This window comes from Arvicola amphibius, chromosome 7, assembly GCF_903992535.2.
Source record: "Arvicola amphibius chromosome 7, mArvAmp1.2, whole genome shotgun sequence".
NCBI classification, from domain to species: Eukaryota; Metazoa; Chordata; class Mammalia; order Rodentia; family Cricetidae; genus Arvicola; species Arvicola amphibius.
The window spans coordinates 8,067,535-8,088,460 of record NC_052053.1 but is presented as its reverse complement, the minus strand read 5'-3'; the positions used below and the strand labels follow the sequence as shown (position 1 = coordinate 8,088,460).

At 45.9% G+C, this 20,926-nt stretch overlaps 1 protein-coding gene across 1 annotated transcript in view; it reads right to left on the bottom strand.

Moving 5' to 3' along the window:
• The window catches only part of Ttn (titin), a 271,490-nt gene that overhangs the window by 182,624 nt on the left and 67,940 nt on the right, over positions 1-20,926 (bottom strand). The window contains 39 exon segments of the mRNA XM_038336350.1: positions 1,020-1,307; positions 1,439-1,726; positions 1,861-2,139; positions 2,238-2,516; positions 2,613-2,891; positions 3,037-3,324; positions 3,418-3,696; positions 3,835-4,116; positions 4,250-4,528; positions 4,950-5,231; positions 6,033-6,320; positions 6,457-6,744; positions 6,870-7,148; positions 7,255-7,533; positions 7,627-7,905; positions 8,072-8,359; positions 8,477-8,755; positions 9,701-9,982; positions 10,103-10,381; positions 11,307-11,588; positions 11,828-12,070; positions 12,301-12,588; positions 12,691-12,969; positions 13,082-13,360; positions 13,483-13,761; positions 13,856-14,137; positions 14,284-14,562; positions 14,670-14,957; positions 15,185-15,463; positions 15,566-15,844; positions 15,957-16,235; positions 16,327-16,608; positions 16,706-16,984; positions 17,094-17,381; positions 17,496-17,774; positions 17,872-18,150; positions 18,549-18,827; positions 18,926-19,210; positions 20,147-20,710. Coding sequence (XP_038192278.1) covers positions 1,020-1,307; positions 1,439-1,726; positions 1,861-2,139; positions 2,238-2,516; positions 2,613-2,891; positions 3,037-3,324; positions 3,418-3,696; positions 3,835-4,116; positions 4,250-4,528; positions 4,950-5,231; positions 6,033-6,320; positions 6,457-6,744; positions 6,870-7,148; positions 7,255-7,533; positions 7,627-7,905; positions 8,072-8,359; positions 8,477-8,755; positions 9,701-9,982; positions 10,103-10,381; positions 11,307-11,588; positions 11,828-12,070; positions 12,301-12,588; positions 12,691-12,969; positions 13,082-13,360; positions 13,483-13,761; positions 13,856-14,137; positions 14,284-14,562; positions 14,670-14,957; positions 15,185-15,463; positions 15,566-15,844; positions 15,957-16,235; positions 16,327-16,608; positions 16,706-16,984; positions 17,094-17,381; positions 17,496-17,774; positions 17,872-18,150; positions 18,549-18,827; positions 18,926-19,210; positions 20,147-20,710 — 11,235 coding nt within the window.

Sequence of the window (20,926 nt, the reverse complement as noted above, 5' to 3'; positions counted from 1 at the left end):
TCTCTTATTTATCATCTTAGGCTTATACATGATTGGACATAGATATGATTATAATTAGATGTATCTTGGGAAGGACATGAACAATGAATTAGGGCTTACACCCATGACTGTCAATCACAACAAAACTATCCACACCCCAGACCTAGCAACCAACTCTTTGTCTTCCTAGACCCAAAGGTGGGAACCGTAGGCAGTGACCAGGGGGGCTCCTGGGTCAATCTCAATCCCACTCACCGACGGCTGTTATCTTGCAGAGTATCAAGCATGCACTTTCGTAGGACCTTCGAACGAAACTCCTCGATACTCTGCTAATTGTGTGTGCTTCTTCTGGTTTTTGAACAAGATGCTAAGAACTTGGAAAGCCCTGGCCCAGATGGCAAGCCTGGCTAACACCAAGTCCCCTGACTTCTGCTTTAATTTAGTTGGTGGAAGAAAAGAAGCTCACCTCACAGTTGACCTGATTTTTCGGGAAGGACTTGATAGTTTGGGGTGGTGCTATGTTTTAGAGGATAATGAATTCACTAATTTACTAAGTACTACCAAAAATAGGTCATTTGAAGTAATTAATTTTTTTTTACCCTGTGATAACTTTTTTTCCAAGCTAGGCTTTTCTTATAATTCTAGGGAATATTTTTTTGTTCATTTTTCTCCTTCATCTCTATTTGCAGAATTTGGAAATATATTTTTTCCAGTTAATATTTTTCTAATTTTCTATTTTGAAAACAAATTAGAAGATCTTGGATTCATTTGTGGCCCCTCTGTTCCTTTCTCCCTCCACTTCTTTCCTTCCTTCCTTCTCTCCTTCTTCTCTTTCTGTCATATGGTATTAAGGATCTAGCACAGAGTGGACTTGCACATACTAGGCAAGCACTATCCCCATTGAGCCGTACCTCTAGCCTCATCTGATTGCATCTAATTACGAGACTTTAGCTACATACAGTCTTCAGCCATATTAGCCACCTACATTTTAAGACACTGAAAACAAGAAAGAGATTTTGGCACTTCACTCTAAGGAGTACCTTGGACACCCAGCTGAGCAGAACAAGAGTCCTTTCCGGCCACGTTGCTCGCATAGCAGGTATACTGCCCCGCGTCACCTTTGGCTACTTTGAGCACTGTCAGCGTGGCAGTGTTTTCAACCAGGGTCATCTTGTAGTTGCCCCCGGGGCGAATCTCACGGTTGTCCTTGGCCCAGGTGATTTTGATTGGTGCGGTCCCCGTGACATGACATTTAAAAGAGCCACTTTCCCCAAGAGCCAGCTCTACTGACACTGGCTTCAAATCAAAGAAGGGAGGCACTTCGTGCTCTGGAAAGAATGAAGAGCAACACGATGACGTGAGATTAGGGATAGACACCAAACGGCGCCAGCCAGTCTTTTGTGGCCCAAGGGAGTGAAGCTGTAATGGAGAGGGCAGTACAGCGAGTGACTCAGCTCACCTGAGAGAACAAGCTTGGCGCTGGATGAAGCGGTCCCAAGAGGGTTGGAAGCTGAACAATTGTACTGACCAACATGGCTCTGGTCAGTCTGCAAAATCTGCAGAGTGGCCACGTGATGCACAAAAGACATCTGCAAATTAGAATCATCTTTTAAAAGTACGCCATCCTTGTACCAAGACACCTGAAGAGGTTCCGAGCCGTTGATCCGGCACTCAAAGGCAACCGGGAAGCCCAGAGTCTCGTGGACATCTTTCAGTTTTCTCACAAAGGTAGGTGGAAGTTTACGCTCTAGAAAGGAATTACAGACAATCCTTATTTGTAAGAGAGAAAAGACCTACAGCTTATTTGTATCCTCGAATAGTTCTTTTTAAAACTAATCTGCCAACACGCCTGCAAGACTTGTCAAGCAAAAGCATCATCACCTTTGATAACCAGCACAGCGGAAGAAGCAACGGCCCCCACGCTGTTTTCTGCCTTGCATGTGTACTCTCCCACGTCGCTCTGGTCCACCTTGTTGATGACTAAAGAGGCAACATTGTTCTTGAATTGCATCTTATATGCAGGAGCTGACCGCAGCTTTGTGTGTTCTTTATACCAAGAAATCCTGATTTCCGGGGTCCCATCCACTTTACACTGTAAAGTTGTGGGCTCCCCGATAGCTGCTTCCACATGTTCCAGGGGTTCGATAAAGTAAGGCGGTTCTAAGACACAAAGAATGGCAATTGATCAGCTCACACCAACTCAGAGACAAAGTTGCACAGGAAGAGACAACCGGAGGAGGGGCTAACTGTCAACACACCTAAGACAGACACAAGAGCTTCGCAGATGTCTTGCCCCGCTTCGTTTTCTATGAGGCAAGCGTACTGGGCGTAGTCCTCTATCGAGCTTTCGAGAATTTCCAGGATGCTGGACTTTTCTGTTGTGGTAATGCTGCAGTTGGGAGACTGCACCAGAGCATACTCGTTCTTCATCCAGCTCACGGAGATGGGAGGTGTGCCAGTGTAGGTCGCCTCCAGAACGATGGGGCTGCCTGTCTCGACACTGGTGTCCGTCAATCTCTTCACAAAAGTGGCTGGCTCTATAAGGAGAAAATGAGGGTAGGGTAAAGCTGTACCTTCAGATGCTGCATCAGAAGGATTTTAGGAAGAAAAAGGCGCCGGATAAAAGAGCGAACCTTTCACAAAGAGGTGCGTGGTGCAAGAAGCGCTGCCGGCATCGTTGGTCACGAGGCAAGAATAATCTCCGCTCTGCAGTGGCTCCACCTCCAGCAGCTCCAGCTCGGTGACAAAGTCTTCCAAAGAAATGGTGCACGCGTCCCCTGACACCAGTTCCCTGCTGCCCTTAAACCACTTAACCTTGAAGGGAGGGGTGCCTCTAATGACACTGGTGAAGGTCAGGCTCATCCCAGGCAAAACTTCCACAGACTCAGGAGTTTGTTCAAAAGATGGCGGTTCTAAGTAGCCCGGAAGAAGGGAGACGAAGAGAAAAGGAGTGTTTGTTACATAAAGGGAAGGAAACAAAGATGGAGACATGAACTCAGAGGTGGTTCAGGCTGGACAGTGGGGAGAGAAGCAGTGGGGTTGTCCTCGTCCACTGACCTTGGACAGTCAGCATGGCAGAGCTTTCATCCTGGCCGGCTACATTGGCAGCCACGCACGTATAAGTGCCGGTGTCGGAGGGTTCCAGAGAGCTCAGACTCAAAGTACAGACATTATCCGAGAAGCTGGGCTGACACGTGGGACTACTACCGATCTCGTTTCCATCCAGAAACCAGCCGACTGAAATGGGGGCCGAGCCAGACACCCGGCACTCCAAAACCACGGAGGCTCCGATGGAGGCATTGGTGTCTTTCAGCTTCCGGACGAAGGAGGGCGGGACAATGCGATCTAGAGAAGAAGAGTTGCCATTCAGGGAGCTTTCTCCTACTCCCACCCCTACTGGAGACGCCGTCACCATGGCGGCCTCCTCGTCGTACTCACCCGAGATGTGGACAGAGACAGTGCAGCTGCTTTTGCCCACACTGTTCTCCACTTCAAAGCTATACAAGCCCTTGTCGTTCATCTCTGCAGAGGGGATCTTAAGGGAAGCCAGGTTCCGCACGAATGTTATGTGATGTCTGCTGCCTGCAGAGAGTTCTCTACCATCTTTGAACCACTTGGCTGAAAATTCTGGAGTCCCAGCTACGAGACACTCCAACGTGAAGGGATTTCCAGTCGTGACAGTCATGGGTTCTGGTTTCTCTACAATTCTGGCTGGTTCTGGAAGAAGAAAGCGTGTGGCATTAAGGACAAACTCAGCTCATATTCAGTCGAGAGTTGGGTAAGAGTCATGTCTTCAGGAAATGATTATAGGTCAATTCACATCTCTTGTTCTCAGAGGACTACTCTGCTACTAACCTAGTACAGTCAAGACTGCCGAGCAGTCCCTCATGCCAGCATCATTTTTGATCTGGCACACGTATTTTCCAGAATGGGATGCTTCTGGACTTCCCAGTTGGAGCGTGGCGATGTTATCAACGAAGGAAATCCTAATGTTCTCACTCTCTCTGATGACATCACCTTTATCTTTCAGCCAGACGACAGAAATGGGCTGGAAACCTTCCACCACGGCTTGCAGTTCCACAGGCTCCCCGATAAGGGTGGACACGTCACTGAGCTTCTTCACAAACCGTGGTGGCTCTGATGAAAGAAATGCACGGATAAATGAAAAAGGAAGAGTCACAGCCAGAGCCACATTAGATGTTAGTTGGGCAGGAACAGATCAAAGGAAGAAGCGCATTGTGTGTGTGTGTGTGTGTGTCTGTGTACAAACCTTTGAACTTGACAGCGCAAACACAAGTGTCACTTCCCACCTCGTTGGTGGCTTTGCAGTGATATTCCCCTATGTCAGGGGCTTCAAGACTAAAGATATGAAGACTCGTGTCAAAGTTTTTGGAGGTGATTTTAAATTTCTTGCTGCTTCGAACTTGCTTTCTGTCTTTAACCCACACCACTTCGAAGGGGGGCGTTCCCGAAATTTCACACTGGAGGACCACATCAGAACCTTTCAGGGCTCCGACTGGAGGAGGCTTCTGGGTAAAAACAGGAGGTGCTAGAGGAAGAAAAGAGGACGAACAATGAGAGGAACTGCTTACCAAGGAGGACAAATGGTGTCAGCATCCACATACCTAGTTTCTAGAACCTAGAGCTATTAGCTATGAAAAGAAGATCATTAAGAGAGACTGTGTGAATAATGACGACACATGCTGACACAGGACAATTCATAAGCTTTTAAGAGTTGTAAGCTTTTAAATTTTTGGACCTTATACATTGGATATAAGTCTATAACACAAAGCTGGGTGGGAACTGGCATCACAAATTCCTGAGGAATGCGGGGGTTTTATCTAATCACCAGAAACCCTCAGGCTCAGGTCCAGCCTGAGCTCACGTCTGGATATTTGGACAGCCTGAGACCTTGAGACCGATCATAAGGAGCCCGCTGGAGAGAAGGAGGAGCAGAAGAGGGGTCTAACCTTTAACTTTCAGGGCTGTGCTGCAGCTGGCGTCACCAACGCCATTGTGAGCTTCACAGATGTAGTCGCCGCTGTCCTCAGCACCAGCCTCGTTGATGGTAAGCAGTGCCACAGAATTCACGAAGGACATGTTGTATTTCCAGCTTTCATGAAGTTCGTTGTCATTCCGGAACCAAGAGACTTTGATTTCTGGGGAGCCGCTGATCTTACACTCCAGCTGGATGGCTTCTCCCTGCTTGGCGACTTTCGAAGCATCTAATTTCTTAACAAACTTGGGAGGTTCTATTAAACCAAAGGAAACAGTCAGTGATGGATAATTATGTGTTAAAGAGTTTATCCGTAGAGTTGAGAATCCCCAAAGTTCACGTTAATCGACTCATTATTAAGAAGGAATTTGCTAATGATTTTATGGTAAACTTTCCTATTAGGTGATTTAAAATACTTATCAGAGAATTTGACTGACATAGTATGGTCTGACTAGATCAGAGTCTGGATAGGTCAGATAAAACATACCAGCTAATATAATTGCACATATATTTGATCAAAATTTTGTAACAATAAACCAGATGTTATATAACAAGAAATGATGAAAAGGGAGAGTAAATAATTGAAACTATATTTTACAAAGTTCAATGGAAGAATACTTCTTAAGAATTTAAAGACAAGGGCAAAAAACTTTGGTTATTGCTTCTCTAACACAAAGGCATAAACTCAAATATAATTGCTAGCTTAACTCAAACATTTAAAGACTTAAGACAGCTGAAAATGGTGTCTCACACGTATCTTCCTAGCTCCCAGGGGACTGAGACAGAAGGATTTCTATGAGTTCCAGGCAAGCATAGACCATAAAACCAGAATCAAGCCAGGCAAAGCTCAATGTCTTTCTTATTTTTGGCATGACTGAGGGATTTAGCCCAGGGCTTCACATGGGCAAGGGAAGTGCTCTAACACTGAGTGAGGCACCAGTAGAAGAAGAAAACAAACAAACAAACAAACAAACAAACAAACCAGTTTTTGACACACAGAAGAAGATGACACAACCATAGTCAAGAACCAGTCTTGGCAAACACTATGCAATGGTACCTTTTACACTCAGCTGGGCAGAGCACATGTCTTTGCCAACGTCATTGGTTGCTTGACAAGTGTATTGACCAGAGTCTCCTTTGCCCACTTTAAGAATCCTCAGATGGGGAGTGTTCCCCACACACGTGATAGTATAGTTTCCTCCAGGTCGGATTTCCTTGTTATCTTTTGACCAAGTGATTCTCATCGGTTGGGCACCGGTAACATGACATTCAAAATCTGCACTTTCTCCAGCAATGACATCTATTGATACCGGCTTGATATCGAAGAAGGGGGATTTCTTAGGTTCTGGAAGATGAGAAGAAAAGGCAATGTGTATACAATAACATAGATCTTGCTTCCCTTTTGGCTGCCAGCTACTTCTGTCTTCACAATTAAAAAGAAATCAGGGTGGGGAAAGAGTAAGATCGGCATGGGAACACACCTCTTGCTGTCAATCTAGCAGTAGACGAGGCTGTGCCAAGTGGATTGGAGGCAGAGCAAGAATACTGGCCAGAGTGGCTCAAGTCAGTCTGCAAAATTTTTAGCGTCGCCACATTATCCGCGAATGACATCTGTAGATTTTCATCATCTCTTAAAAGCACCCCGTCTCTATACCAGCACACTTGGATGGGCGCAGAGCCATTCAGGCGGCAAGTGAGCGTAACTGGTAACCCAACCGTTTGCTCTACATCCTTTAATTGTCTTGCAAAGGAAGGCGGGAGCTGGCGCTCTGTCAGAAGACAAGTTATACGTGAGGTATTAAGATTAATGGGTGAAAGGAGATAAATCCCCATAAAGATAAAGGAGTTAGAGAGGGGAGAGGAAATGTCTGGGCGGCTAAGGTCAAAGCATCACCTTGAATTCTGAGGACCGTCTTAGAGGCAGCCGTTCCTATGCTGTTTTCCGCCAAGCATGTGTATTCCCCGCCATCATTGACGCTCACTTTGTTAAAGACAAGTGTGGCCACGTTGTTTGTAAAGTAGGTCCTGTATTCTGGAGTTGACCTTAACTTGGTGTCTCCTTTGAACCAAGACACTGTAATTTCTGGTGTCCCAGCTACTTGACATTGCAAGGAAGCCGAGTCTCCAACTGATGCCTCCAGAGGTTCTAATTCCGTAACAAAATAAGGTGGTTCTAAAGAAGAAAGGCTCACAGTCAGTGAATGGAACGACACAAGAGCAAAGGACCCACCCTACATATTGGATAAATGCAAAATTCTAAAGAGAGGACCATCACACACCTAAGGTAGACACCAGGGCTTCGCAAACATCCCTTCCTGCCTCGTTCTCAATCTCACAGGAGTAGCGCCCTGCATCGCCCTTTGTGCTGCTCAGGATCTCCAGGATGCACGTTTTCTCTGTGGTGACAATGTTGCATCTTTCTGACGGAGTTATGCCGGTACCATCTTTTTTCCAGGTGACAGAAATCGGGAGTGTTCCGGTATAGGTGCCCTCCAGAATGACAGACTTCCCAGGTTCCACAGAGTGGTCGCTTAGTTTCTTTACAAACGTGGCCGGCTCTGATAAGTGACAAAGCATTGTAGTTAGGCACACCGTAAAGCCACCAAAAAAGCCAGGTGTCAAAAGAAGGAGAGTGAGTGTGTTTGGCAAACCTTTCACAAAGAGACGCGTAGTGCAGGATGCCCGGCCAGCAGCGTTAGAAACCTCACAGGTGTATTCCCCACTCTGAGATATGTCAGTATTGAATAATTCCAGTTCTGCCACGGTATCCTCAAAATAGATGTTGCACCTGTCTCCTTTCACCAGTTCTCTGGCACCCCTAAACCAGCCGACCTTGAATGGAGGGGTTCCTCTGATAACACTTGTGAAGGTGACGTTTTTGCCTGGAAGAACTTCTAGTGGTTCAGGCTCTCTCACAAAAGAGGGTGGCTCTACACGGACACAGAAGACAATGGAAGGATCCAGTCAGCTTTGGCCTTACTCTCAATTTTGAATAAAAAAAAAAATAAGAGTCCTTCATGTGTGCGTGAGTCTGGACATATGTCCAGAGAGGAATGTTTAATAAATGCCACACAAACTTGACTGTGTATCACTAACCTTGTACAGTCAATGCGGCGCGACACTCATCAGAGCCAGCAAAGTTAGCAGCCACGCACGTGTAACTCCCCATATCCGATGAATCCAGAGAGTTCAGCTGTAACGTGCAGACGTTATCTGAAAACGTCGTCTGGTACTTGGCTCCACTGACAATCTTAGTCTTCTCATGAAACCAGGCAATGGAGATAGGGGATGATCCAGCCACTTTACATTCTAAGACGCAAGAGCTGCCCAGGACACCACCAGTGTCCTTTAGTCTTCGTGTGAAAGAAGGAGGAACCATTCGGTCTGCGTGAAAAGAGGCAAATGACTTGTGGTGACTCGAGGCAACAGAAGAGTTAGGAAAGAAGGAACATTCATAAGAGAAGGTGGCATTAGCGAGCCGAAGAAAACGCCCAAACTGACCTGATACATCCACCACAGCGGTGCAGCTGCTTTTCCCAACGTTGTTCTGAACCTGGAACGTGTAGGTGCCTGAGTCTTCCTTTTCAACCGAGAGGATTTTTAAGGAAGACATTTTGTTGTAAAAGCTGAATTTGTGCTTTTGGCTACTGGTCAAGAGTTTTCCATCCTTGTACCATTCCACAGAGAGCTCGGGAGTACCAGCCACCTTACACTCCAACGTGCATGTTTCCCCCACAGTCACCGTCATGGAGCCTGCCTTCTCTACAATGACTGCGGGCTCTGAAATAAAGCATGAGATGCATCGTTGAAAACCCGGATCTTTCCTTGTATCTCTTCTCTGAATCGCAATGACTGTTTCTCTCACTGACGGTTCCATTTTCTCTCTCTCGGCTCTAAAATGTGATCTGTAATCCTATGCACTCATAAAGTTATTTGCATTAACTAGAAGGATGTTTGGGCATTTGTCTACTCCAAAATAATCTAGGCAATGTATATCAGACAATGTAGTTTTTTTTTTTAAAGTACAAACACTATCTATTTTGTAAGAACGTCTGTGTGTTTGCTGGGGGGTATATGCCATGGAATGCATATGGGGTCAGAGGTCAAGGCAGTCCCAAGGATTGAACTCAGGTCCTCATGCATAGTGGCAGGCACCTTTACCCACTGAGCCATCTCACTGGGCCCCACATAATGTGTTTTGATTTGCACTTGATGTTCTTTAAAGCAGAAGGTCCTGTTAAATGAGTTACTCATTGTTTTTTTTTTTCCCTCTGGGCTAACGTGCTAGAGAAGAGATCTCGAACGTTCTCACTTTCATTCTTATTGCTGGATGGAAATTTAATATGCCCAGTGATGAAAGTGCAAATCTTTCCTTCAAACATTGATCTTTGAGGGTTTTTGCCAGCATAACCACATGTAGTCTGAAAGCAAAATTTCCTTGTAACAGTGGAGAGGCTCCAAGTGGGTTTGTGTTGAAATAAAAGATAATCAGGAGATTTGCTACCCACGCAGAAAAGCAGGGCATATAAGTAAAACAGCTAGCTATATATATATTTTTTTGTAAGAACTCAGAATCAGAAAAGAACACTTAAGATCAGCTGTGTCTTTTCCCTAAGCCTTCCAAACAGTGAAGCTCAATAAGGTTCTGGAAGAAATTCAGAATGAAGAGATCGCATGAAAGTCATCGCAGCGATCGCCCCCCAGGTTCTGATGGGGGCCGCATACCTAAGACGGTCAGTGTGGCCATGTTCTCTCTCACTCCACCGTCATTCTTGGCTTGGCAGATGTACTTCCCAGCATTAGCAGGCTCTGCTTTAGCAAACTGCAGAGTCGCCACGTTGTCCACGAACGAAATTCTAACGTTCTCGCTCTCTCTGACCATTTCTTCTTTCTCTTTAAGCCACTGGACAGAAATAGGCTGGGCGCCTTCTACGGATGCTTGCAGCTCGGCAGGCTCGCCAGCCACCACCGTGAGGCTGCTCAGCTTGGAAATGAATTTTGGTGGTTCTGAACGGGAAAAGATGAACGGAGATTGTTCAGAAAGCTTTCCGGGTAAAGGAAGAGAGAACACACTGAGCGCTTTGCTCACGCCTGGCATTTCTGCCGTGCACAGAAATCTCCGCTCACCTTTTAGTTTTACAGCACAGATGCAAGTGTCGCTGCCCACTTCATTCTGGGCTTTGCAGTGGTACTCGCCGATGTCTGTAGATTCCACATTGAGGATGTGAATGCTTGCATGGAAATTCTTAGACGCGATCTTGTACTTCTTGCTGCTTCGGAGTTGGCGCTTGTCTTTGTACCACACCACCTCAAATGGCGGTGTTCCCGAAAGCTCGCATTCGAGACTAACTTCGGTGTTCTTAAGGGTTTCTACTACAGGAGGGAAGCTGCTAAAAACGGGTGGTTCTGGAAAAAACAAGAATTTCTCATGAGTTGGGCTACTTGATAGCCTCCAATAGAAGAAAGGTTTTCATTTTCTTTTTTCTCAGTTAGAAGCATGGTTTAAGATTGTATCATGTGTAGGTAGCACTATCACTTATTAGCAAGATAAGTGGAGAGTCAAGATGCGGCCTAAAGGGCTCAGTTGAGAAGTTCAATGCACTGGTCTATCTTGGACTACAAAGATGGATACCAAATTTATAAATAAGCAAATGTATCAATGAACAGGAATTCTGTGAAGCATGGAATTTTGGCTTTAGAAATTAAAAAAGAATGTCATTTCTGCTTTACAACAGAGGCACCCAGAAATCACAAGATCAGCGGTGGTCTGAGCCTTCCTTCTCTAACAATTATCTTACGGGGCAAACTTGAGCTTTATGGAAAAGCATGCTGAGAAGTAGCTGTTGAAAATACTGGAACTATTTGCACCACAGGAAAGTCATAGTTTTTATACAAAGGAGCTGATTTGTGAGAAAGAAGAAACATTACTTTCATTTTAAAGATGTAATAGTAAAACCTATATTGTTTGTATGTTACATCATTATGATGCAGACTATACTGGAGATGCTGATATAGTTGCAGCGTGATTGAAACCAAAGGATCAATGTAAACTCTTCCCATTTATTTTTGTATGTGCGTTTTGGCGGATGTGTTGAGGTGGCCAAAAATGACAGTATTGGAATTACAGGAAAAATATGTCAAAATGCCCACGTGAATGTAAACAAATCTTAACAAGAAATAGCATTTGGCAGGTGACATGATTCTATCTTAGGGAAATACCCTTGGATTTGAGATAGAAACTAAAGGAGCGGTATAGAGTGAGAAGCCATGATGCGCAGGGGAGAAGAAGGTGATGGGTTTCCGTTAACGAGGAACAGAAGGCAGATTCTACCTTTTACTATAACCTTGGTGCTGCAGCTGGTGCTGCCGGCAGGATTCTGAGCCTCAAGGATAAAATCTCCACTGTCCTCTGTCGCGAGGCCGTTCATCTGTATGACTGCCACCGAGTCGATGAACGTCATTTGGTACTTGTCGCTGGCCGTGAGCTCATGTTCATTTCTGTACCACACAACTCGGATTTCTGGAGAGCCAGTGATCTTGCATTCCAGGCGTGTGGAGTCACCGGCTTTTACTATTTTGGATGCTTCTAATTTCTTTACAAACTTCGGTGGTTCTAAAGAGTTAGGAAAAAGGACATTATGAAAACAAAGAGTGAAAAGTCACAGGAGCCCAATTGGGTAATAGGTAGGAAAGGGAGAAACGGGACCAAGGTCTGGGAAAATTACTGAGCCATGTTAGAAAGCTGCATTGTAACAGAGTCTAGGAACAACAGAGGCACAAGTAAGACAGAAACGTCAGACAATCAAACTTGCACACCTGTCACAAGCAACATTGTAGTGCAAGAGTCGCTACCAACGTCATTGGTAACTTGGCAAGTATATTGGCCCGTCTTGGAAGCATCCACTGAGTAGAGATTTAAGAAGCTCGTTGACCCCTCTAGGCCAATGAAACATTTCGGTCCTGAGACAAGTTCCACATTATCCTTGAGCCACTTAATTTTGAATGGCGGTGTTCCTTTCAGCACAGCCTTAAATTCCACTGTAGAGTCAGGTATGGCTTGCTGCCGCTCAGGTTTCTCTAGGAAGCTTGGTGGTTCTACAGATTTTAAGAGAGTCATATTTAGTCACGGCCCAATATTTTTTTAATGGATATATAAGAAAACAACTCACAAAAAGAGGTAATGACTAAGTATTTCTTAAATTCAATGAGTGTGCATCAAAAGAAACAGAATTACTAAGATCTTTTCCCTCTGAAGATACAAGGTTAAGAGCGGCACCCTTTAGAAGTGCTAACCAAGAGTATAAGAGGACAAGGCAGCCCCTCACCTTTCACGGTTAAGATGCCACTGCAGGCGGCGTCTCCTGCCACATTGGACACCTTGCAGGTGTAATTCGCAGTGTCTTCTAACTCCAGATGGCTCACTTCCAGCGACACGGTGTTCTCGTGACACACGAGTCTGTACTTTGCACTTGTAGATATTTCTTTCCCATCCTTAAACCACTGAGCACTAATAGGAAGTGATCCCGAAACCTTGCACTCCATTTGAATAGAAGAGCCCAGAACTTTATCCATCTTGGTTAACTTTTTGGTGAACGATGGGGGAATATCTTGGTCTAGCCAAGGCAAACAGCAAAAACACACCATTAACATGCTGCCGTTTGTTTATGAGGTGTCTGCTATACTTAAGGGTAGCTGGGGGAGGGGGAGGTACACACCTAACACTCTCAGGTAGGCATCGCAGCTACTGCTTCCGAAGTCATTTTCCACCTTGAACGTGTACTGCCCACTGTCTTGTTTCATGACCGACTGAATCCTAAAACTGGCCACATTGTTTTCAAAACTCATTGAGAAATACCTACTGGGGACAATTTGCTTCCCGTCTTTAAGCCATTTGACCTTGAGTTCTGGTGTCCCAGCTACCACACACTCCAGGGTGACTGGGTCTTTCTCGGTAACATCAACTGACTTAGCTTTCTCTATGATTTGAGCGGGTTCTGCAGTAAGAATGAAAATGCACATAAGTTAGGCCAGTAATTCTCTTGGAACCCAGCTATGCCGATCAAACCGTCTCTGTAGACCACTCCTGAAACAGAACAGTTCACCGACCTTGCACTAGAAGGAAAGCGTAGCACCTCTCAACTCCTGACTCGTTCTTGGCTTGGCATGTGTACCGCCCACTGTGGCCATTATCTACACTCCGGACTTGAAGTGTGGCTACGTTGTCCACAAATGAAATATGGACATTGTCACTTTCCTCAAGAATCTGGTCATCCTTTAGCCAAGTTATAGAAATCGGGGGTGAGCCTGCGACAGTACTCTGAAAGGTGGCCGAGCTCTTTAAGACAGTGGTGACATTTTCCATCTTCTTGATAAAGGACGGTGGCTCTGTGATTAAATGAGACAGTGGTTCAAGAAGAGGCACCTTTCAGCTCCTATTCATTTCATTGCCTACAGCTAAAGAGCACCCAGTGTTCTGACTCGGGGGCGGATCCTAGCACGTGACTGACCTTTCAAGGCAACGCGAGCACTACAAGAGCAGCTGCCTGCTTCATTGGCTATGATGCACTGATATTCGCCCACATCAGAGGGGTCACACTTGGTTATGTGCAGATAAAACACGGACATTTTCTCAGACATTGTGTACTTCTTGCCGCTCCTAATTTCCTTGCCGTTCCTCAGCCAGGTGACTTCGAGGGGCGTTGTGCCCATGACTTCACACTCCATCTCAACATCACTATCCTTCACTACCTCCGCAGGCTCCAGCTCCCGGATAAAGGTGGGGGGCTCTACAGAGTCGAAAGGAAGGCGGAGAGCGGCTTAACTCAAGGGAAGCCCTGAGTCCAGCACACAGCCCAGCGAAAACACAGAGCCATCACAAACCTTTCACTTTCAGATCGACGCTGCAGCTCGCGGTGCCTGCATCATTTCGAGCCTCACAGACGTAAGTCCCGCTGTTTTCTACCCTGGCATTAGAGAGCTGGAGAGTGGCTAAACCATCCACAAAGGAAATGCCGTATTTCCTAAGATCTGTTATTTCGTTCCCATCCAGATACCAAGAAACTCTGATTTCTGGAGTGCCTGTCACTTGGCATTCAAATGTGGTTGACTGTCCATTCCTCAGCACTAACACTGGGCTGGGCTTCTTAATAAACTGAGGAGGTTCTAAAGATGAGAAAAGAAAGAGAGTAGTATGCTGAATGTTTTTTTTTTAAATGAAGTCCCATGACCAAAACTGTTTCCTTAATGCACTTTCCCTTCCCAAAGACAAGCCAGGCACGCAAGGAGAAGAGGCTATAGAGAGAGCGAACCTTTCACAAAGAGGGTGGCTTTGCTGCTTGCTGTGCCGACATCATTGCTCAACTGGCAAATGTAGGTCCCGGAGTCGGCTGCCTTGGCTGAAAAAAGCTCCAGAATGGTGGAGGTGTCGTCCTTCCAAACTGAGCGGGCTGCCCCAGGGTGCAGCTCCTTGTTATCTTTGAACCACTTTATTGTCATGGGCGCGGTACCACCCACAAGTGCCTTCAACTGAACCCTCGTGCTGGGATTCACGTCTTGTGACTGTGGCTTCTCCACAAAGTAAGGGGGTTCTGGGATGAAAGAACAGGAAGCAGATTTATTTTCAGACTCAATGAAGAAGAAGAGAATTAAGAAGAGCAAGGCAATAGAGTTTGGACAGGTAGAGATAAAAGCCAACCTTTGACGGTCAGGTGACCACTGCACTGGCTGTGGCCTGCCTTGTTGGTGGCGGAACAAGAGTATGTGCCACTATCTGTGCCTTCAAGCTGACTTATCTCCAAGAAGGCAGTGTTGTCATGGAAAGAGAATTTGTATCTGTCACTAGCTGAGATTTCTTGGTCATCTTTGAACCACTGGATGCTGATGGGATGCGACCCAGCCACTATGCATTCTAAGTCAATAAAAGATCCTTTGATGCTGTCCATTTTCCGCAGTTTCTTGGTGAATGAGGGAGGTATAATAAGATCTATCCAACAAAAAAGCAGGAAATTTAGGTTAATCTAGCTATTTGTTCTTTCCCTTTCTTTCTTTCTTTCTCACCCCCCCCCACATCTCTCCCATCTGACCACAAAGTGCTAAGGCATCAACCCAGTACTTTGCACACACATGAACTCTGCCCATAGCCCTCTATTTTCTCTTTAAATTATACAAGAGGAAGGGCCCCTGAGATGCTCTATAGACATCAATACCAACCTAAGACGTTAATGCTAGCCTTGCAGCTGCTTCTCCCCACATCATTTTGGACCTCAAAAGTATATTCTCCACTGTCTTTCTTCTCTGTGGAGATAATCTTCAGTATGGAGACTGTGTCGGTGACACTAATTTTGTATTTCGGACCCAGGGTAAGTTCTTGGCCATCTTTAAACCATTTGGCTGTGATCTCCTTAGTCCCTGAAAATTTAACTTGCAAAGTGGCTGGGTCTCCTTGGGTGACATCTATGGACACGGCCTCTTCTGTTATTGTCGCAGGTTCTGTTGGAGACAAAGAATAGGTGTGGCTGTGAAGCGCCCAACTGAAAGGCCTGGCACCTGCACCGCTTTCCCCTCCGACCTAAGGCAGCTCTCAGAACCAACCTTTGACTGAGAGCAAAGCAGAACACCTCTGGATGCCTGCATCGTTTTTGGCTTGACAGACGTATTTCCCATCGTGCTTGACTTCAATGCCATTCAGGTAGAGACTAGCCACATTGTTCTCAAACGTCATTCTTATGTTGTCGTCTTCCGTGATCTCTTCGTTGTCTTTCAGCCAAGTCACCGTGATGGGCAAGGAGCCTTTGAGAGTGGCCTGGAAGGCAGCAGTGCCTCCACGGAGGGAGCTGGTAGTCTCGATCTTCTTAATGAAGGATGGGGGTTCTATCAGAAGAATGAGTTCTCAATCAGTACCAGTTCTAAGGCCAAACTGCATCTAGACACTTAAGTCATGTCTGTGTAGAAGAGCCCAGCAGTCAACTAAGCCAACACTGACCTCTTAGTGCCACCCTGGCACTGCAGGTGCTGCTGCCCACCTCGTTGGTCACCCGGCACTGGTATTCACCCACATCTGTGCCTACAAACTTGAGGATCTGCAGGCTAACCAGCTGGTCCTGAATGAAGGTTTTATATTTCCTACCGCTCCTCAGGGTCGTGTTGTCTTTGAACCAAGTGATCTCAAAGGGAGGAGTGCCTGCCACCTCAGCCAGCAGCATGACATCGTACTCCTTTAAGACTTCCATGGGCTTAAACTCCTTGGTAAAATAAGGTGACTCTATAGTAGAAGAGAATGGCTCGTGTTAATGGGCAGGGATCTGGGCTACAAGTCAAAGGTTGGGTGGCACGGAGATAACGTGAGGACAAACCTTTGATTATGACCATGCTAGTGCAGTGGTCACTGCCAGCCTCGTTTTGGGCTTCACACATGTATTCCCCGCTGTCTTCAATGGCCACGTCTGTAAGCCTTAAGACTGCGGTGGAGTCCACAAAAGACATTTTGTGTTTGCTGCTCTCTCTCAGCTCTCTGTCATTGGCAAACCATGTTATCTTAATCGGAGGGGTGCCTGTGACTCTGCAGGCTAGCTGAGTGGCATCTCCCTTCTTTAGCAGTTGTGAGGGCTCTAACTTTTCCACAAACATCGCAGGTTCTGTGGAAGGAAGGAAGTTATTAAGAAACAGCCGGAAGAGGTAAAGAACTTGTGTGGGAAAAGGGTCGCACAAAGGCGTCAAGAGAAGAAGGCAAACCTTTCACAAACAAGTCTGCAGTGCACTCCACACTGCCGGCAACGTTGCTGACTTTGCATGTGTATGTGCCCGAATCTGAGGTTTTCACGGCATAGAGCTCCAGGGAGCTCTCTAGAGCTTCTTTGGTGATATAGCAGCTTCCGCCAGACACCAGCTCTTTGTCACCCTTAAACCATCTGATGGTGAGCGGTGTAGATCCTTGGAAAGTGCTCTTCAGGCAGACTGCTGAACCAGGGAGGACATCCCTGGACCCTGGCTTAGTTACAAAGCTGGGTGGTTCTGAAGAATAGGGAGAAGATAGAATGTGAAGGTGTTACAAGTCTGGACCCAAGGGAGGGAGTCTTAATTTGAAATATTGGTAAATCAGGTGACACAGTCCCTAGCCAACCTTGCACAATCAGGGCTCCGCTGCTGTCTTTGCTCCCCACGGAGTTTGTGGCCCGACAGGTGAAATTCCCTGCATCGTTCATGTCTACCCTGCTGATCTCCAAAGAGGCCGTGCCTTCCACAAACGCGATCTGGTATCTGTCCGACGCAGCGATTTCCTTGCCATCCTTAAACCAGGACACCCTCATGGGGAGGGAGCCAGCGATTTTGCAGTCTAACCTGCACGTACCGCTAAGGACGCTGTCCACGTTACGTAAGGGTTTGGTGAAAAACGGAGGGATGTCTCGATCTGTTCGTGGCATAAGAAAGGAAATGAGATCAGCACGGCAAAGCACTCAGGGGCTCACCGTCGGCTAGTTCTGTGGGGTTTTAGAGAGATGGGTAGTTCTCTGAACATACTAACCTAACACAGTAAACGTGGTCTCACAGGAACTGCTGCCCACTTCATTGGAAATCTCAAATGTGTACTGGCCACTATCCTGCAGTTCTGCTGAGTAAAATTTCAGCTGGGCAATGTTGTTTTTGAAACTGATCCGGTACTTTTTACTAGCAGCCAAGGGCCTGCCATCTTTGTACCACTTGGGCTTCAGTTCTGGGGTGCCTGACACTGTGTACTCCAGGGTGGCTGGGTCCCCTGCAGTCACTTGGATCAGTTCCGCTCGCTCGATGATTTTGGCAGGTTCTACAAAGATATTAGAGAGTTAAGATTCCTTAGCATGAATCAAGGCTTAACTTTAAGTGAAAAGGCCAAGGAAGAGCTAAAATGTTCCTACACGAACCTTTAACTATTAACTCCCCAACAGACGTCTGACTGCCAGCTTCGTTTTCAGCCAGGCATGTATATTTGCCACCAAAACTAATCTGCACATCAGGGATGGTCAACACTGCAACTCCATTAGCAAAGCTCATTTTAATTTTCCCATCTTCTTTGATGACTTCTTGGCCTTTCATCCACGTGACAGAAATGGGTTCTGAGCCTCTCACGGCAGCTTGTAAGACAACGGTTTGTCCTGCTAGGGCTGTAAAATCGTCAACTTTCTTGACGAAGGTTGGTGGTTCTAGTTAGGGAAGAGAGCACACGCAAGTGTCAGTTCCCACACAATGGGCTCCATGTGGCTCCACACTTCCCTTGCCCAACACAACCACCACATAGCGCTTGGTTATCAGGAAGAAGAAAGAAAGTATATGAAGAATTAGCAATGCCATTCAAGAGAGGCACAGAATGTAAATGTTAATCAGAAAATAAAATGACATTTTATGTAATTTCCTTTTGTTATCAGATAATAAATATTTCTATTCATATCAAGACAAAGACTGAGTAAAAGCTCTGGGCCCCAAGTTCAAAGTAAGACAAAACACATTTTAAAGGTTAGAAGAAGAGAACGAATAAACTTTCCTGTTGTGGATGAAGAAAGCTATTTGTACAACTTATCAGACAAACGCCCCCCACACTAACCTTTCAATAAGTGTGTCGCGACACAGCCACACTTCCCAACTTCATTAGCGACTACGCATTCGTAATCACCCACGTCCGCGCTATTGAAAGATGCAATTTCCAGAAACACAAAAGACTTCTGAGCGAACACCCTGTACTTTTTACTGCTTCGAATTTGCTTCTTATCTTTAAACCAGCTAATTTCAAAGGGCCCCGTGCCTGCGATTTCACACTGAAGGAGTGCATTCGCCCCGCGCACTATGTCTGCGGGCTCAAGCGCTTTGATGAATGAAGGCGGTTCTATAAAGGTATGAGAGCACAGGGTGAGTTGTGAGCTACGAGAAAACCAAAGGGAAATTTTCTCAGCAAAATAAAGAGCGGTAACTCAGGACACAAACCTTTGATAACTACTTCTGTGCTGCAGCTGTCACTGCCCACGTCATTGGTGGCTTCACAGGAATAGGTCCCGCTGTCGTCAACTTTGACATCAGTGATGTCGAGGATCGCCTCAGAATTGTTGACAAAAGACATTCGGACTGTATTGCTTTCACTAAGCTCTTTGTTATTCTTAAACCAGGTGACCTGGATCACAGGGGAGCCTTTCAGCTTGCAATGGAGGCGTGCTGATTCGCCCGGGAGCATTAAGTAAGAGGGATCCACCTTCTTCACGAAGGATGGTGGTTCTACAGGACGTGTATAAAAAAAGAGAAAGAAAAAAATGGAGACAATGACTGAAGCATACACATCACAAAAGAAAAGCAGACGCACATGACAAAAGACAGAGCACACAGAGAACACCTTCACGAGACTTCTGAGCAAGTCATGAAGCACTCAGCCCTTTCCTTCATTCCGAACCACTCCCCCACCTCTTGGTGAAAAGAAAAGAGACACAAGCAAGCAGACTATATCTATATGAAGAGCAATTTTCTGAACAAAGTCATCAATAACAGGCACACTAACATGGATGGGGGTAGGGTATCCCACCAGGTCTCAACCTACACAAAGAGCTACAGGCAACCAAGACATGCTGAAGGCAAGGGGAAATGGTCTTCCTCAGGGAAGAGCACATCAATTGGATATCCAGTATCAAATGGTTTTAGTTGTGAAGATATATGTACACATATTATGATACAGACAGAGCAGGCTGTAGTTATCAATTTAGGAATATATGTGTATGTGCGACAACAATTATTGAGAAAAGAGGCTATGGATTTGAAAGAGAGAAAGGAGGGTGGTATGGGAGGGTATGGAGAGAGGAATGGGAATGGAGAAAAGAAAGCAATGATAACTTCAAAAAAGAAACAATTTAAAAAGAAGATGGTTAAGAGTTATCTACACACCAATTCTTAGAAGAAATTGTGAGCAAGATTTGTTAACTGCTTTTTAAAAGAGCCAAAGCAAGTGAATTCTAATGAAGATCACACACAACTAAAAACCAAACAACAACAACAACAACAACAACAAAAGCTAACCAGATGATGTCAGGACTTTCCCAGACCCAGAGGTTTGCCTTAGGAGTTAAATTAGGAACAAAGGGTGTGGGTGGTACAGCTAACAATCTTTCTTCTGAGACTTCCTTGTTGACAAGGAGGTGGCAGATTTCTGCCCGGTACTCTTACCTCTCACAGTGACTGTGGTGGACGAGGAGCTGGTCCCAGCCTCATTGGAAGCTGTACACGTATAGGTCCCAGAATCTTTTAGTTTGGCTAGAGGAATCTCAAGCGACGCTATTTTATCTTCAAAATAGATCTTGTAATCTTTCCCAGCCGGCAGTTTTTGACCGTCCTTGCTCCACGTGACCGTGACTTTCCTGTCTTCATCTACTTGGCACTCAAGGTGGATCTTCTTATTGATGGCCGACTGCACGGCCTCTAACTCTTTAATGAAGTGGGGTTTGTCAATGATGGTCAACTCTGCCTGGCAGATATCGGCTCCAAATTTGTTGGAAGCCTTACAAGAGTAAACCCCCCTGTCCTGAACGGCAAGGTTGGAGAGCTCTAAACTGTGTTTGTTGTCTGCGTCCGTGATCCGGCAGGTGGGCGACGGCAAAAGGGCACTGCCGTCTTTCTGCCAGATGGTCTCGATCACGGGAGTCCCTGACACTGTGCAGAGGAACTTGGCTGCCTTACCCACGAAGGTTGTAAGGGACTTGGGTCTGGAGAGGAAGGTTGGTGGATAGGCCTCTGCAAAAAGAAAGGTTTGCACGTTACATGTAGTCTCCCTTGAAGCCCTCCAGGTCTTGCTGCAATTACATGCTCTAAGACAGAGAAAAGATAACTTACGCCTTCAGGTGAACACAAGACCTTATCTTAAACAACTATGAAGCGAAAAGACCCAAGATGGTGACAGAGAGGGATGAGCACTCTTGACAGATTGTCCCTAGCTGAGGAGAGAACAAA